The sequence below is a fragment of the Vombatus ursinus genome, unplaced genomic scaffold (genome assembly GCF_900497805.2).
Source record: "Vombatus ursinus unplaced genomic scaffold, bare-nosed wombat genome assembly UNPS02014841.1, whole genome shotgun sequence".
Taxonomy (NCBI): domain Eukaryota; kingdom Metazoa; phylum Chordata; class Mammalia; order Diprotodontia; family Vombatidae; genus Vombatus; species Vombatus ursinus.
This window is the reverse complement of record NW_020954619.1, coordinates 32,472,100-32,491,639: the sequence shown is the minus strand read 5'-3', so window position 1 is coordinate 32,491,639 and position 19,540 is coordinate 32,472,100. Positions and strand designations below refer to the sequence as shown.

General features: G+C 33.9%; 1 protein-coding gene across 2 annotated transcripts in view; it reads right to left on the bottom strand.

The window, feature by feature from the left end:
* Positions 1-2,625: 2,625 nt before the first annotated feature.
* Positions 2,626-19,540, bottom strand: part of TDRP (testis development related protein) — a 55,919-nt gene continuing 39,004 nt past the window's right edge. For both annotated transcript variants that reach the window (XM_027840241.1, XM_027840242.1), the window contains exons 4-5: positions 6,336-6,439; positions 2,626-4,161 (exon numbers count right to left, since the gene is read on the bottom strand). In XM_027840241.1, coding sequence (XP_027696042.1) covers positions 3,816-4,161; positions 6,336-6,439 — 450 coding nt within the window. In that variant the 3' untranslated portion in view covers positions 2,626-3,815. The remainder of the gene's footprint in view (positions 4,162-6,335; positions 6,440-19,540) is intronic.

Sequence of the window (19,540 nt, the reverse complement as noted above, 5' to 3'; positions counted from 1 at the left end):
GAGTTAGAAGGAACCTTAGAGTTTATCTACTTAAAGCCTCTCTGTTAGAGATGAGAAAATTTAAGGCCTTAAAGAGGTTGTAGGTTGCCTGCTATCACACAGGTGTAAAGCATCAGATCTAAGATCAAACCCTTAGTCTTCTGACTCTAAATCAAGATTTCCGTCCACTATTCCACGCTGCCTTTCATTTGCTTTAAACAAGAGCCTTTGTGTTTAGAGGCTCTGTGTTGGGGTCCCTGTCCCTTCTCCATTGATGAGCTTATGATAATAGCTAAGATCATCCAGCAAAGGCACATGGGGAAGAGAGAGATTGTGGAAGCAGAATGTCCAGACTTAAAAGCAACATGGCACAACAGTAAGAAAACTCCTTTACTTTATGTGGTAAATCCTGGTTTGATTTCTGGCTCTGATATTTCTTAATTAAGTGACCCTGGACAATTAAACTTCTCTCTCTGGACTTCCATTCCTTCATCTTTAAAACAGGAGTAGCAACCACAACTACCTAATTCAAGGCTGATGATTGTTATTGGTGAATAATTAAATATGGAGTTAGGGAGAAACGGGAAGAAAAGATGACTTGGAGATTTCTAGTCATTAGGAAAATTGTGGTATTACCTCAAAATTAGGGAAGCTGGAAAAAGGGGCATGTTTAGAGGTAGATGAGGATAAGTAATTTATGTGGGCGGTCCTGGTTTCAAAACCTGGCTTTGCCATTTGATTCCCTATGTGAGCATAGGCTAGTCATGTGCTCTCTTTGAGCCTCAAGTTTTTACATCTGAAAAACAACGAGATTGGACCAAATGGCCTCTAAAGTCTCAAATCTCTGATCCAAGACCCTATGTCTGATTACTGTTCCATGTTTAACAAAGTTGAGAGCCAAGAAGATTATGGTTTATTGAACACTAAGTAACCAATGGTGAAATCAAGGCAACCTGTACCAGTCACAATCCACAATACAGTGGCCCTACTTGAACACCTAACACTCACCTGTGTCACATGTCAAGAAAAGTATTTTAGAGGCAGGTCTTACCTTAGTTATACTGACAATTTTGATATACCTAAAAGAAAATGGTACTCAAGGACATTTGAAAATTAAAAAAAAATCATGATACTCCAGTTTAAATTATTTCTTTATTTATGTGAAAATTCTACAAGTATTATTTGCATTTGAAAATGAGGCTAAAAAAATGTCAAGTCACTGTGTGACTTATTACAGTCATCTGACACATTAACTTAAGTAAAAGCCAGTAATCATGCAAATTGATAATGGGGGAAAAGATTTAAGTAAATTTTTTTATATAACCTCAAAAATTCATTTTTAAATCTATCTTTTATGAAGCATGACCAATTTCTCATCAAAATCAAACAAGCATTAAGGAGTTAAATACTATCCCTGTTGCATGCATCCGGTATTCCTGATCATATTCAGGATACATAAACATTTAAAACCCAAACTAAGGCCTCAACATTTTCTGTTTAAGAGATTTATTGAAATGTCTATGAAAAGAACAAAAGAAAAACTCACTTTAGTGAAATTTTCTTCAAAGGAAATTATGCTACAAAATATAATAAATAATTATATTAAAATCACAACATAATCATTTTACCTTAAAATCAGACAAAATTATGGCAGAAAACACTAATATTTTACTTTAATATGTTTCATCTGTAGGAAAGAAAAATTCAGATAAGTTATACAATAAATTCTGATCCAAATACAGTTTTAAGTCCAGAATAATTCAGATTATGGGAAATCTTTTGTAATTATACAGGGCTTTTTCTCCAGCTGTGCATCACAAACACTTTAAATAAAAGGTGAAATACAGGCACTTGACAATAAACTATGCAAGGCATAGCTTATTGGTCATGGTATAACAGAATTCCCAATAAGAGGAAAAAATATTGGCATTTCCTGACCTCTCTCCTCAGCTACAGGGTTGTTGTAAGGTCTTCAATTTATTTGTTTCTATCGTCTTATGTCAGCATTAGCTGAAAATATGTCAAAACAGTGCTCCTAATCTTAAACTTTTTTTAAACTACAAAATGGATCTATGAATTATGAAATACATCCTTATGTAATTTTAGCAAACACAGCTGCAAAGACTCTGGAGACAAAAACCAAATAACTTATTTACCTGAGGCAAATTATTTTTCTTCTTCAGCAAGGCTAAGCAGCATAGTATCAACAAAGTTTTCTATTATATTATGAACAAAAACCTAATTAAAATTATTTCATGTACATTTTTGAAATACAGCATCTTTCTGACTATTTTTGTCAAAGAAAATCTTTTTTCCTAAAACACAGACTTAGTAGTTTTACTATCAGGCATGTTCAGATATTCTATAGAGATTTTAATTGGAAAGTCCATTTAAACTGAACTGCACAGAAGTACAACTGCATTATATGGTTTGCAGGGAACAGGGAGAGTGCAATATAACAACGTTGGTAAATTGTGTGTTTTGAAGAATATAACCTCCTGAAAAAACCCCAAGAAAATAAAAGCTATGACTTTTTTTTTTCCTCCTCAAACAAGTTGGTGATTCACATAAAAGGGCTATCTAAGCATCCCTGGTGAAGTGGCATATTGCTAAAGACACCTGACATGAGCACATAAGACAACAATAAAAGATTTAAACATTTTTTACTTCAAGAAATAACTTCATAGTGATAATGGATCAGCCATAAATTATTTTTCTGCTAAAAATAGGCATTTTCTTTACAAGATAAGATGTAACTAACATCCATTACATTAAGAATATCATTTTGAAAATTAAACCCAAATCTGTGGTTATAATAGAAAAAGAGGCACTTTCAGTTTTTATATAGTTTGAAATCTATAATGAACAGAAATACATCAATTTAATTCCCAAACTAAAATTAAGAGTACCAAGACATGTAGTTAGCACACATCCTATCATTCCTTAGTTACTCTGACAACATAAAAGCACAGTGACTTTTTAAAATAAATAATTTAAAAATAAGATCAATATTTAAAAGTCAAGAAGGAGAACTAAGGAAAAACAAAACCAAACCAAAATCATTACTATTCATGTGCAAACTAGAAGCTACTTCTCCATAGGCATTGCATGAATATAATTTTTTATTTAACATTTTGCACTCAATTATAACCCTTTATTTTCCTATTTAACTGTTTTGCCAAGTTTTTTTTTTAATGCAAATTCTGATTTTTTGCTAAATTAAGTAATTTTTAGCTTAACCTTTGGAAGACTTATTGACTCTCTGATTGCAAATTTCTGGCAATGGAAGAGAATTGTACAACTGCTACAGCCTCATATTTCATATAACATACACACAGAAACAGAATGACTAATTAAAAAACAAGGAAAAGAAGATTCTCAGTCAAAAAAACCTAGAATTATAACTATGGCATGAAAAGAGTTTTGTGGCAAATTACAAATCAACACTGGCTTTTTAATGGAAGTCATCCAAAATTAACATCTGTAGCTTCAGAAGTCTTGGGGTCCCAAGAGCCTAGAAGTTTCTAGATAAGGCAGTCAAATTCAAAACCAGTGTATACATTCACACAGAAAATGCAGTATTTTTGGTTATCTCAACAATTTGACATACTGGAAAAATCCAAATGTGGAAAATAGGCACAAAACAGGTTTTCTATTTTTTTTTAAATGAAGAAAACAGATGAATCATCTGTTGATAAACTAATTAAAAATAACAGAAAATATAAGAATCTGAACAAAACCAAGCATACGGGTGCAATATTGAGCAAATTTTGGTTTGACTTATACATAGACATCAAAAAACATTTTCATTTATGAAGTATTTCAAATTGCAATTATCATTCTAATTCTTCCCAGTTATCAGTAAGATTACCTTTGCTTTGACGTCTAATGCTGACCAATTTTCCAGCTGATTTGATACTCCACCTGGAACTGTTTCCTGAGCTGGTCAGGTTGGTGTATTTAGTGGAACCTTTAGTCTCGTCTTCCCAACCTGGCCAGGAGAGATGGTCCCTAGAAGAGTCACCTACATCAGTGGCTGGATCTTCAAGAGTAATCTGAGGTGGCTCCCATCCCTCGATCTCATCTGGTTTCTTAGATTGTATATTCTGTTTTAACACCAAACTGTCCCAAAATCCAGATTTCTTTTCAGTCTTCACGTCTTCTTTTATTCTTAAGTTAGTTCTGAGGTAGACGAAAATGTTAAATATTGAACAACTTTCTCCAAAAGGCACTGTGATATTTGTGTGCTTCCAATTAAAGCAATTCTTTAAAATAATTTAGGCATATAAAATATCAGGTAGTTTTTAACTGGGGGAGCTAATAAAATCATTTTGAAAATATTCTTCAAAACTTTAAATTTACAAAATTAACATTCTCAAACAATCTAAAATGAATACCAAAAATTAATAGTTTATTGAGATGTATCAAAGGATTAGTTACCAAAAGATGAACTGGGATAGGGGAAGACATAGCAACTCATGAAGAAAGACTATTTATTTACTAAGGTGTTCAGGGGGTCACAACTGCAGAGGTAGAGGGAATGTCATGTATTTGGCATTTTTCTTATTATTGAAAGTAGAGATTTCATCCTAGAGCTCTTTTAAAAAAATTTTTTATAGTGGAAGCTCAGTCAAATTTACAAGCAAAGAAAAGAACTTTAGTTCTTCATTGTGAGAGAACTATGGCTCTGCTAAGGTAAGGATAATGGACTAAAGGTAAATTTTAGGATAAGAAATGGAAGCTAGGTTAAAAACAATAAACTGTATACCAGTGGTGTCAGACACATGACCCATTGTGGATGGCATTTATGGCCCTAATCAGATTAAAATGTAATTGGAAAATATTTAATAAAACAAGTAAGAATGCAATAGAACACAGATAATATTACTATGTGTTCTTTTAATTCAATATGTGGCCTGGAAGGATCCTTATGTATAGTTTAGTGGCCTGTGTTTCTATTTGAGTTTGAAACCATTGCTGCACACAATTTACTTTGAGGAACTTAGAAATCTGAATCAGACACCATTTAACTTTAGATTAACAGTTACCATGAAAAAACATTAGGGGCAAGGAACAATGCAAGGATCAGCTTATATTATAGTGCAAACTGATAAAAATGTATTAATAATTGCAAAACATTATTTGAGGTATGACTAAAAAAATATAGGTTACAATCAAGAGGTGGTTATTCAATTTACAGAAAGTATATGTAACTGAATGCCTTTAACTAGGATTCTCCCCCAAAGCAAGTTTAACAAGTGGCTTTATTTTCTTTAAATGCCTAAAATTCAGAAAAGCATCTACTCCACAAAGTAAACTATACCTAGAATTGGGAAAGGGCTCCATAACATAAACAGACTGAAAGAAAGCTTTAAAAATTATCTAGTTGATCATCCTGCCTATTAACAAGACTTACTGAAACCAGTTCATCCAGAACAGAATGTTGTTTAGGTCAAATCTACTTAGCTAGCTAAAGTAAAGTGAAAGGTTATAATAGTCATTAGAATAAAGAAAAGTACTTGCAGTCAATTCATCTTTTAAAAATGTACATACTGGAATTACCAATGTAAAAATATATAATAAAAATAATTTACATGTACAGTGTACATGTAAATGTATATATTTGTAAGCCACTAAAACTTAATAATGCCTAATTTCTAATGTCTGTTTTATCTTTTAAAGCTCTTTTTATGCTTGAGTATCACTGAAGTTGCTTAAAGGCTAATTAATTATTTCAAGTGAAAATTCAAGTTTCAGTAATAACAACAAAAAAAATCCCCAAATTTCAAAATCATATCAAACTGAATGCAGTTTTTGTTTAAAATACACAAATACCAGATTTTTAAAACCGTTCAATTGGTTAATTTATAGGAATAGAAGTAAAGAAATTATGAAAAGTTTACAAGTATAACAAATAATTGTAACATCACAAATATAGCTAATTTGTTGACCATGTACAATTCCTTAAAAATAAAACTACTACCACTTGCTTGAAAGTGTTAATAGGTGGCGCAGTGGATAGAACACTGGGCTTGGAATCAGGCAGACTCATCTTGATCAGTTCAAATCTGGCCTCAGATACTTTCTAGCTGTATAACCCTATACAAGTCACTTAACCCTGTTTGCCCTCAGTTCTTCACCTGTAAAATGAGCTGGAGAAAAGGTCACAAAGAATCAGACATGACTCAAATGACCAAACAACAAAAATTTCCCAAAATGCTTGAAAATTAAGACATAGATACATTTTATTATAATTAAACTAGACACAATAAATCATTTTCTTTATTCATTCAAGCCTGTTTTCCAGTCTTATTCTGTCAATGTTAATTTTTTTTTAACAATCTTTTACTACTTACCCTTTAAACTTTGGAGATTTGCATTTTTCTAGTAGTTGCTGTTCATCATCTTTATTAAACATTGAGGTCACTTCTTTCCAACCTCGGAAACTGGCTCCCTGAACCTAGTAAAAGATTTTTAAAAACTCAAAAAATCCTATAATATGAAATCGTAAGTGAGCAGGTCAAAATCTTACACATGCTTTTCTACCCTATCCTAAGTTCTACAGCATTATAGTGACCAACAAAGTCCTACTCTAATTCCTCATTACGGCAAAGAGTTCTGATGGCATATGCCTATAGAAGATAGGATCTGGTAAGCTGAAAAGGTTTTTAATGAGTCCAAGGTAAGATAATTCCTATTGACTGAAGACTATACTTAGCTAAATGAGATACTTAAAACCAGAAGGCTACCAGTTTTTGAGTTTGGGAGATGGAAACTATAGCAACTCATGAAAAACTCATGAAGGAGGAGGCAGAACCAAGATGGCAGAGTAAAGGGAGCAATCCAGCCTGACTCTTCCAACATTCCCCTCCGCCAATTTTAAGATAATACCTACAATCAAATTTTGAAGCAACAGAGCCAGTTCAGGGTGAGACATTTTTCTAGTCCAAGACAACTTAGGAAGTAAGCAGGTGAGGTCTGTGACACTTGGGTGGGGCCTTGGCCTGGAGCACACACAGTGAGATAGCATCAGTTGTGGGCCTTGGTGGTGGCTGCCATAGTGGCAGCAAGCAGCTTTTCAGGGCTCTCAGCTCAGACACAGTAAGGCAGGGGGTGGAGGGGTGTTGAAACAACTGGTCAGAAGGATTACAAGGGACCCTGAACTGGCACTGGGTACAGGAACCTGATGCATTGTGCACATGCAATTTCAAGGTCAAGAAGAGTATAAGCACTAAAGGGAGCAGAAGAGCAGAGGCCCTAGTCACAGTTTCAAGGCACAAGGGAGCACTAGCACATGTAGCTGCAGGGGAACAGTGAACTTTCCTGGGTAAAGAGCAGAGAACAGGCCACAAAAACAGTGACCATACCTCTTCCTGAGCACACCACTTTAAAAACACCAAAAAAACTTACAAACACCCAGAACTAGCTCTAAAAACAGCAGCACAAAAAAGCCTGAAGCTTGGAACAGTGCCCAACTCCCACACCGGGAACAAAGCCCAACTTTAACATAAAGTTAAAAGTCACAAAATAGGCTAGAAAAATGAACAAACAAACAAAAAAGACCTAATCATAAAAAGCTACTATCACGACAGGGAAAATCAAAACAAACTCACAAGAAGACAACAATGTACAGACAGCTACAAGGAAAGCCTCAAAGGGAAAAAAAAATGCAAACTGGACATAAGGCCAATAAGAATCCCTAGAAGAGCTAAAGAAAGCAATTGCAGAGGCTAAAGAAAAATTGAGACAAGAAATGAGAGTGGTACGAGAAAATTATGAAAAGAGAGTCAACAGCTTGGTAAGCAGTACAAAAACTACTGAAGAAAATAACACCTTAAAAAACAGAATTGGTCAAATGGTATAAAAAAAAAAGGACAAAAATTCACTGAGGAAAAAAGCTCCTTAAAAAGCAAAATAGGCCAAATGGGAAAAGGGGTACAAAAATTTTACTTCTTCAGTGGACTCCTTCAGAAAAAGAAGTACAAAAGCTCACTGGAGAAAACAATTTCTTAAAAATTAGAATTGGGCAAATGGAAGCTAATGACTCCATGAGACATCGAGAAATAATAAAATAAAGTCACAGAACAGGGGAAAAAAATAGAAAAAATGTGAAATATCTCACTGGAAAAACAATTAATCTGGAAAAGAAATTGAGGAAAGAAAATTTAAGAATTATTGAACTATCTGAAAGTCATGATTAAAAAAAAACATAGACATCACATTTCAAGAAATTATTTTTTAAAAAATGCCGAGATATCTTAGAACCAGAAGGTAAAATAGAAATGGAAAGAATCCACTTACCATCTCCCAAAAGAGAGCCTAAAATGAAAGCTCCCAGGAATATTATAGCTAAATTCCAGAGTTCCCAGATTAAGGAGAAAATATGGCAAACAGTCAGAAAGCAACCATTCAGATACCATAGAACCACAGTAAGGATTCACACAAAACTTAGTAACTTCGATATTCCAAAAGGCAAAGGAACTGGGATTAATTCTAATCTAAAATTAACCAAGAATAATCTACCCAGCAAAACTAAGGATAATCTTTCAGAGTAAAAAATGAGCATTTCATAAAACAGAAGACTTTTAAACATTACTGATGAAAAGATCAGAACTGAACAGAAAATGTCACATTCAAACACATGACTCAAGAGAAGCACAAAAAGTTAACTCTGTAATGAGACTTTATAAGGTTAAGCTGTTTAAATTCCTATATGGGAAGATGATACACGTAACTTCTAAGAACTTTATAGTTATGAGGACAGTTAGAAGGAGTCTACATAGACAAAGGTGATGAGTGTGAGTAGATTATATTGAGATGATCTTTTAAAAAAATAAGTGGTGAGAAAGAGGTATACATTAGGAGAAGGGGGAAGGGAGGTGGAAATTCTTAAAGGAAAAGGGAAATGAGTTACAGGAAAAAAATAGTAAAACTTTACTAGTGAGGAACTTCCACTTTCCTTCTTAGAACCAGATAAATCTAACCATTAAATAAGAAACAAGTTTGAACAGAATTTTAGAAAACTTAGATATGATAGACCTCTGGAGAAAACTGAATGGGAATAGGAAGGAGTAAACCTTTTTTTCTCAAATCTATATGGAACCCTCACAAAAACTGACCAGGGCAGAAAAGCATAAATATTAAATGCTCCCTTCAGGGGGGCATAATACAATAAAAATTACATTTAATAAAGGGCCTTGGAAGCATAGGCTAAAAATTAACTGGAAGCTAAATAATGTAATCTTAAAGAATGAGAGGGTCAAAGAACAAATCATAGAAACAAAAATTTCATTAAAGAGGACAACAATTAAACAAAATACCAAAATTTGTGGGATGAAGCCAAACTGAACCCAGAGAAATTTTATCCCTAAACTCTTATATCAATAAAAAAGAGAAAGAGCAGATCAAAGAATTGGACATGCAATTTAAAAAACAGAAAAAGAATAAATAACAAAGCTCCAACTAAAAACCAAAACAGAAATCCTGAAAATCAGAAGAGATGAATAAAATTAAAAGTTAAAAAAGCCCTTGAACTGATAAATAAAACTACAAGCTGCTTTCATGGGGGAAAAAAACAACAACAACAATAAACCACTGGTTAATTTGATTAAAAATAAAAGAGAGAAAGAAAACCAAACTGCCAGTATCAAAAATGATACGGATGATATCCATGAAGATGAAATTAAAGCAATAATTTTGCCCAATTACATGCCAGTGAATTTTGATAATCTAAGCGAAATAGATGAATATTTACAAAACAATATTGCCCAGATTAATAGAAGAAGAAATAGAACACTTAAATAACCCTATCTTAGAAAAACAAATTGAACAGGCCATAAATGAACTCCCTAAGAAAAAATGCCCAGGTCTAGATGGATTTACAAGTGAATTTTACCAAATGTTTAAAGAACAATTAAATCCAATACTATATAAACTATTTGGGAAAAATAGGCAAAGAGTCTTACCAAATTCCTTTTATGATACAAATATGGTTTTGATACTCAAACCAAGAAGAGCAAAAGCAGAACAAAAAACAAAACAACAACAAATAAAGTATAGATCAATTTCCCTAATGAATATTGGTGCAAAAATTTTAAATAAAAAAGTAACAATAATATTACAGTAATATATCACCAAAAAAAAATCATACTCTTGACTGGGTAAGATTTATATCATGAATGTAGAGCTGATTCAATATTGGGAAAATTATCAGCACATCTGACCATACTAATAACAAAAACATCAAAAATCGTATGATTATGTGAATAGATGCAAAAAAAAAAGCTTTTGACAAAATACAGCATTCATTCCTATTCAAAACAATAGAAAGCAAAGGAATAAATGGAGCTTTCCTTAAAATGATAAACAGTATCTATGTAAACCCATCAGCAAGCATTATCTGTAAAATGGATAATCCAAAAACCCTCCTAATAAGATCAGGGTTCATGAAGCAAGGATATCCATTATCACCACTATTATTCAATATTGTACTAGAAATGCTAGCCATAATAAGACAAGAAAAAGAAATCGAAGGAACTAGAACAGGCAATGAGGAAACAAAATTATCACTCTTTAGAGACAGTACGAAGGTATACTTAAGAAAATTCTAGAGAATCAACTAAAAAACTAGTTGGAACAATTAATAACTTTAGTTAGCAAAGTTGCAGGATATTAAAAAAAAGCCTACATAAATCATCAGCATTTGTGTGTGTGTGTGTGTATGTAACCAACAAAGTCTAAGAGGAAGATACATAAAGATGAATTCCATTTAAAATAACCATAGATTGTACAAAATAAGTGGAAGTATTTCTATTTGCCAAGACATACACAAGAATCATACGAACACAATTACAAAATATTTTTCATATAAAAAGACAAATCTCAACAATGAGAAAAATATTAATTGTTCATAAGTTGAGTCAATATAATAAAAATGGCAATTCTACCTAAATTAATTTACTTTTTTAATTTAAACTAATTTACTTACTCAGTGCCAAAGTAGTCAAACTACCAAAGAATTTATTTTACAGAGTTAGAAATAAATCATAATAAAATTCATTTAGAAGAACAAACTGTCAGGAATATAAAGGGAATTAAAGAAAACAAAAATGAAGGAAGGTGGCCAAGCAGTACCAGATTTCAAACTATATCATAAAATGGTAATCATCAAAACAATCTGGTATTAACTAAGAAATGGAATGGCAGATCAGTAGAATAGATTGAGTAATACAGAGCAGAAAATGATCAGAGTGTTTGACAAATCCAAAGATCCAAGCTTTGGGGGCAAGAATGCATTACTTGACAAAAATTGCTAGGAAAACTGGAAAGTAGTTTGGTAGAAACTAGGTATAAACTGCATCTTGCACCATATACCAAGATAAGATTAAAATGGGTACATAATTTAGACATAAACATGGTAGTATAAGCAGATTAGGAGAGCATGGAAAATTTTGCCTGTCAGATCAATGAATAAGGAAAGACTTTATGACCAAAGAAAAGAAATAGAGGATAATGGGAAACATAATAGATAGATCTGATTACATGAAATTAAAAAGGTTTTGCACAAACAAATCCAATGCAATCAAAACAAGAAGGAAAACAGGAAACTGGAAAAGAATTTTTACAGCATTTTTCTAATAAAGGCCTTATTTCTTAAAAATGTAGGGAACTAAGTCAAACATATAAAAAGAAAAGTCATTCCTCAACTGATAAGTGATCAAAGGGTAAATAAAGAATTGAGAAATGGTCAAAACAGGCAGTTTTCAAAAGAAAAAACCAAAGCTATCTATGGTCATATGAAAAAATGGCCTGAGGTACTACCTCACACCTACCAGATTAGCTAAAATGACAGAAAAGGAAAATGAGAAATGCTGGATTAGATGTGAAAAAGCAGGGACACTAAAGTACTATTGGTGGAATTGTGAACTGATACAATCCTTCTGGAGAACAATTTGGAACTATGCCCAAAAGGTTATAAAACTGTGCATACTCTTTGATATAGAAATACCATTATTAAGTCTGTATCCCAACAAGATTTTTTAAAAAAAGGAAAAGGACCTAAATGGACAAAAATATTTATAGCAGCTCTTTTTGTGGTGGCAAAGAATTGGAAATTGAGGGGATGCCCATCAATTGGGGAACAGGTGAATAAGTTGTGGCATATGATTGTGATGGAATACTACTGTACTATAAGAAATGATGAGCAGAATGGTTTCAAAAATAACCTGGGAAAACTTTTAAGAACTGAAGCAAAGTGAAGTGAGCAGAACTAGGCAAACATTATACATAGTAAAAGAAATATAATACAATGATCAACTGTGAAAGACTTAACTAGTCTTATTAATGCAATGATCCAAGACCAATCTGATGAAAAATGCTACCTACATCCAAAAGGAGAACTGATAAAAGATGAGTGCAGATTGAAACATAAGGCTTTTTTTTTCAACATGGCTAATATGGAAATATGTTTTGCATGATTTTGACATCAGGAAGGAGGAAGGGAGAGAATTTGGAACTCAAAATGTTTTTAAAAAGTAAAATTAAGTAATAAATGTGTTTCTGAAAAACTAAGGCATGGAGGAAATGTGACAAAATTTAATTATGAGCATAAAATGTGACTTTTAAAAAATGATAAAAAAAGCAGGGCACAACAATTTACCATGTTGTATTCAGTCCTTTGCACATAGTAGGGGCTGAATTATTTGACAATTTGTTATTAGCTCTTTAGACTGTCAACTCTTTGGGGAAAGGGGCTATGTCCTATTTCATCTTTGTCTTACCACTTATTTAACACAGTGGCAGTATCATAGTGTTTAATAAGTGTTTAAGTGAATTAAATTTGATGCTATTAAATTTGTAAGATAAAGCACATCCTGATTACTATTCTTTCTGAAGAGTTCTTGCAAAAACAAACAGTCCCAACAAGGTAAGATTTCACAAATAGGTTTTGATCATTATGAAGATTTAAATGATAACCATAATTGTACTTCAGAATTTGTTTAGGAGAAATTTTTTTTTCTAAATAGCATTTGAAATCCTCAGATAATTCTGCCCATAGAGTGTATGGAAGCATCACCTTCACTTTTTATACAACATTTTCTACTCAAACTATAAACAAAAGTATAATGTTAAGAACTGGTTGGGATTCTGAAGTATGACATATCCCATGGTATGTATTAAGGTCTAGGTGTACAAAACTACATAAACTTGCTATTCTACACAAGAATAACTAATAAATACTTCATGAATTTATATGTTATAAGCAATTACTTTACTCTTTGGTCCTACAGACATCATTACTGTTCCATGACTGATGTTATCAATAAGAAGTGGCAACTTTACACAAGGGCCTAATCACAAGGCATAACAAGTTGAAGGAGAGGAATTCCAGACTTCGGTCAACTTTTCAAATACCTGAAATGAACAGAGCAGCGTACAACATTGTATCACACAGTTAACTATTTGTCTTTATACTTGTGCTCATTCATTCATTCATTCAAAAAGGCTAAGGAGCTCCTGTGTGCTGGTACTTGGTGCTGGGAATACACCCCTAAAAACAGTGCCTGCCCTCAAGGAGCTTACATTCTATTTAAGGAAAACAACACGAACACAGGTAAGTATATAGAAAATATATACAAAATAAATACAGTCAAAATATAATTGGAGGGGGATTGGACAATTAAATGGAAGTATCAAAAAGTCATCACATAGTAGACGGCACTTCAGCTGAACTTTGATAGTATTCTACACGGTGTAGATGAAAGGGAAGTGAAATCCAAACGTGGAAGACATGCTATGCAAAGGCATGGAAAGATGAAATGAAATGGAATATATGAGGGAAAGCTCCTCAAAAAGTAGCTTCCATTCAATCAAGGAGACAACACTTACATCTTTAAGTATGTATAAAATAAACACAAGGTGGAGGGCACTATTGCTGGGAGGATAAATGAAGGCTCCATGCCTAACATGACATCTGAATTGAGTTTTTGCAGGAAATGAAATCCTAAGAGGCAGAAGTAATGCACTGCAGGCATGGTAGAGCACAAAGGCAAGTGGATGCAAGAGATGGGAGTATAGTTTATGAAGAACAGCAAGAAGGTTAGTTTGGCTGGACCACAGAAGACCTGGGAAGGGCAGTAAAATATAATAAGGTTGGAGATGTATGTTGTAGCCAGGTTCTGAAAGATTTCAAAAACCAAAAAGTGAACTTTATATTTGATCCTAAAGGTAATAGAGAGACATTTCTTGAGCATGACAGTGTCTTAGGGAAACCTCCAGTTTAAGAAAATCACTTTGGCAGCTATGTGGAAAATTGATTAGGGAGAGAGAAATTTTAGGCATGAAGGTCATTAGAAAGCTACTACAATAGTCGACGTGAAGGGCGAGAAGGGTGTTGACCACATAAGGGGAGAAAAGGGAAATGAAGCAATTTTTTTAAAGTGTCAATAAAAACAGCAATATTTGGCAACTGATTATATATGTGGGATAAAAAGAGTGAAGAGTTGAGGGCATTGTCAAAGTTGTGAATCTGAGTGCTTAGAAAGATGATGGTACCCTTCACAGAAATAAGGAAGTTTAGAAAAGATACAGATTTGGGAGGAAAGATAAGGAATTCCGTTTTGGATATGTTGAAGTTTAAGAGGTCACCAGGACATATAATTCAAAATGTCCAACAGGCATTTAGAAGTATGTTACTAGAGTTAAGAAGACATTTCGGGGATGGATTTGTAGTCCAGGAAGTCATCTGCATAGAGATGATAATTAAACTCATGGGAACCAATGAGATCACTAAGTGAGATGAGTAAAGGTGGTCTTTATTGTTGGTTTCTAGAGGTATAGTCAAGTCAACCACTATTTATTAAGTGTTTATTATGTGCCAGACATGGTGTTAAGCACTGGAAATACAAATACAAGCAGAAAGAAAGACAGAGGCTGACCTTGAGAAGCTTACAAACAGAAAATGGTATGAGGGAATATTACTGTACTGTAAGAAACAATGAATGTGATGAATACAGAGAAGCATGGAAAAATTTAACATAAATTGATGCAGAGTGAAGTAAGCAGAAACAAGAAAACAATATTCAAAATGACAACAATGTAAATGGAAAAACCACTGAAACCATCATGGAAGAAACAGCATAAGACAAATGAAAACTGTATGTTACAATCATGAACTCAAAAAAGAAATATGAAAAGATATTTCTTCCCACTCAAATGAGATAATATTTGTAAGGTGCTCAGGACAATGCCTGGCACACTGTAGGCACTTAAAAAATGCTTATTTCTTTCCTCTCTGCAGAGGTGGTAGGTCCACAGCTGTGGAACAGCTATGTTTTCAGAATTGTTTTTGATGTATTTATTAGTGTTACTGATTTTTTTTCTCTTCTTTTTCTTAAAAAGAAATCTTTACTTTATGGGATGGATCTCTGGGAAAGGAAAGAAGGAAAGATACTGGGGAAAATTTAGGTGATACAAAAAAAAAGCTATCATTATAATTTTATAAAAAAGAAAGCAAAGCTACAACATTATAAAGAACAAACATGGCTCCAAAGAAGAGATATGAGAAAATACTTTCCTCCTTTACAGAGTCAGTAGGGGTTCATGGGTGTGGAACAGTGCAAATATTTACAGATATTTTCCATTCAATGATTGGTTTTGCTGATTTTTTTTCTCTTTTTTATTATATTTTAAAAATATTTTTATTATATGGGATGGCTCTCTGAAAGGGAGGGGAAACAATACAGGGAAAAACTTAGGTGATCTAAAAATAAAAGGTATCAATAAAATCAATTTTTAAAAAACTGACAATGACTTCAAGTTCTGCCATCTGAAATTGATCCAAAAATCAACTAGCTATAACGTAAAGTCACTCATCACACCCAAAGTTGGCAGTGTAGTTGCAGCTAAATAGTGTTTAATTAGCATCAAATCTTAACAAATCTCCCTATTTAAGAGAACACAAGGCAGAGCAGGTTCCACCATCCTTGAAAAGCTTCAAGTATGGTTCCATCAAACAGATATTTGAAATCTTCCTCCTAATGACTAGCCTAGTTAATTATAAAAAAGACTCATCAATCCATAAAACAATGAAGAATATAAAATGGTCCTCAGTTCTGTGTGACCCCCTTCTATTTGCTTCTACAGTAATGGTGGCAAAGTAGTAAAAAAGAGAGCAGAGTGAATACATTAAGAATTTCAGTTTGGAGACTGTCTCTAAACATTAGCTTAATCAATTACTAACAGGGAGTATTCTAAATATAAAATCCTTCCCCAATGACCTAATGCAAACATTATTGGGGAATGTATATCATGTCAAGCTTGGTATTCTTAGTGTAAATGAAACCAAAATACTAAAAAACCAGATCCCGATTTTAAATATAATTTAAAACCCAAGATATTTTTCAAACTTGCTTGTTTTTAGAAGTTTTTTTCACAACACAAATTTTTTCCTACATAATTTCCATTTTATTTCACATATATCCTTTAAAAGGCTGCATTTTAAAGGTGTTAAGAACATCAGTTTCATAGTTGGAACTATGATTATGTAAAGAAGAATATGCTTTGTCTAGAAAAGATTAGAGAATGTGTTAATTGGATTGCCATATACTAATTTAACATCAAATACTTTTAAGTATAATGACCTGCCTAAATCTTTTACCTTTATGCATTTCAATTTTTTTTGTAACATGCATCACAGTTTTACTCTAATCACACATCACAGTATGGAAGATGACCCTGAATTCTCAGACTATGAAAGTCTACATGTTAGCAAGTTTTCTTAAGGAAAAAAAGGATTTTGAATATGGTTCCAGTGGCAGATTATAAATTAGTTAGACCTAATCTAAAAGAGGGTTATTACTAGTAGATTGAACACTAAGTGACAAATTCCTTTGCAATGAAAACTCATGAAAAAATCCTCAATCCCGTGTGGCCCTCTCTAGTGCTGCTGTGCCCATATCAAAGTGGTATAAAGGGCAGGGGGGGAGGTGGGAAGGTGTTAAGAAATATATTTATATCACAAATATAAACTATAACATCACTAGCATTTTAATATAAATGAAACCAGAAGACAAAAGGAAGATTACAGCTAAATAGAATCATTGGCTTCTATTTGGTCCATCTTAATTTTCTGGGCGTTTGCTGCTTGGGCAAGGTTTTGTACCTCTTGGGCCAGGCTATTAAATTTCCTTTCCAATTATTTCTTCCAAAGCTCTCATTTCTTTTCAAATTTTTAAGTCTAGCACTTTTCATTTCATTTGTAAAAAACATTTTTCACTTTTGCTTCATTCCCTTCCAGGAATTCTAGTTGAATTTGTGCCCAAGTTGTATTTTCCCTTGAAGCTTTGTTTGTAGATGTTTTGGAATCATTCTCTTCTGAGTCTGTGTCTTGAGCATCTTTCTCACAACAGCTTTTTACGGAGAGACTCTTCTTTTGTTTGACCCCTTCCAGCCATCACTCTTTTCTAAATAGTATTTGTGTTGTTCCAGGATCTCAGGAGTAGCTCCAGCTGGGGCCCTGTCAGGGCAGTGTCATTACTGTTCTTACCAATTACCCCTTTCCCATGTGAACCTGAGTGACAGCAAATTATCACTACACTTAGCCACAGGTTCAGTGTGACAGAACCCTAGGTTCCTTTCTGGTCTGTGATTCCTTCCTTGGTTATTGCTTTTGTAGGCTTCAGGCTGGGCTACAAGCTATAACTGATATCCTGCTCTGTTCCTGAGGTCGGAGTCACACTGCTGGTGCTTACTTCCAAACTTGCTCCTCTCCAGGTACACTGCTTAGGGCCTTCAGCAGCTTCTTACATCAGAAAGCCACTTCAGCGCACTGGTACCCTCCTCTATCTGTTCTGGATCTGCAACCCAGAATTGAGGAATAGGTGTCAAAGCTGTCAATCAACACCTCTTCCCACTGCAGTGCCCCAGTATGGGTCTGGGATCTCCCGTTGTCCACGTGTACAGTCTCTCTCTGGGGATGAGTGCTTGGAGTGGTTACTGCTGACCAGACCCCAATCCCAGGATCCACAGACCTGCAGCTTTTTCCCCAACAGGATTTGGTCTGATACATTTTCTAGATCTCTCTGGAGTAATCTCTGGTCTTGCTTTGTTTTGTTTTAGAAGGAAGGAGTGGGGGAGCTCCAAAGACATGACGGGAAAGAGGTGGATCAGGTCAGAGAACCCTTGGTTCTCTAAATCCTAGCTCTGCCAGTTACTTCCTGTGTCACTTTAGACGAGTCATTTAAGCTCTCTGTACATCAGTTTACTCATCTGTAAAATGAGGTTGTTGAACTAAATGTCTTCTAAAGTCCTTTGCAGTTCTAAACCTAGGACTCTATGATTCCTAGTGCTAAAAGAAACATATAAACACTTGACCATCTAATGTACTAAGTCATATATGAGGTAATGGTCTATATCAGTGGAAGAAATATCTACAATAATGGAATCATAATCCCCTAAAGTCAAGTTAAGTGATTTGATGAATAAATTACCACCATCTTCAAGCCTTCTTCCAAAGCATTTATTTAGAGGAAAAGAAAATCAAATAGGGTTGTTTTGTTTTTGGTTCTTAAATCTCTGGCATTATTAGTGGTACAATGGATAGAGTACTACACTTGGAGTTAGCAAGAAGCGAATGCAAATTCTGTCTCAAATACTTACTAACTGTGAAACCTGAGGCAAGTCACTTAACCACAGCCTCAGTGTTCTCATCTGTAATATAAGAATGATAATAGCACCAATCTCATAGGGTTGTTGTGAGAATCAAATGAAGTAATATATGTAAAGCCCTTTGCAAACCTTAAAGCAGTACATAAATGTTAAAGCTATTATTATTAATGTAACAAGATGATCAAAGGACTCCCAAATCAATTTGATGCATCTCCAACAATCAACACAAGATTACAGGGCTTTTCCTTTGTTGGGAAAAGACTTCAGAGAATAAGAATACCTTTGATGATTAGATGGCTGAGGCTTAGGAGGATAGGCATTTGCCTGAGGAGTGAGCCTCCTCTCCAAGTCTAAAATGCCTCATTTCTTTTCCTTTTTGTTATATTTTCTTTCCTTTGGAATTCCACACTGGAATACAGTGGAGGTTACTTCCAAATTATTAAAAGTTGAAACTTGCAAGAAAAGCACCTGAGTAGATTGAGTTTAACCAAAATTCCTCAATGTTTTCTGTCTTTCTCCTTTTCTAAGCACAGATCAGGGACGAGTAATCCTGACAGTGTACACTTCGAGTCATGTGGGCTATCTAATGTGTAAGTCCAAGTTTGAGAGAGTTTCTAAGAAGTTAAGAGTTCCTTAGTTCAGTATTTCCTCTCTCAGGAAAGAGAAGATTTCAGTCACTAAGTTGGTCAATAAACATTTACTAAAATTTTAAAAATTCTTTACAGGGAGAGGAGGGGAGGTGAGTCAAACAGGCTATTTGAGTGATTGGTATTTCTCTATTTGCTTATGGGTGCTTTTTCATTTGATGCATTTAGTGTGGTATGTGAAAATAAAAAGGCTGCCCCATACATGATACCCTTATTATACACTGAGTGCCTATGCTGGAGATAGGGAG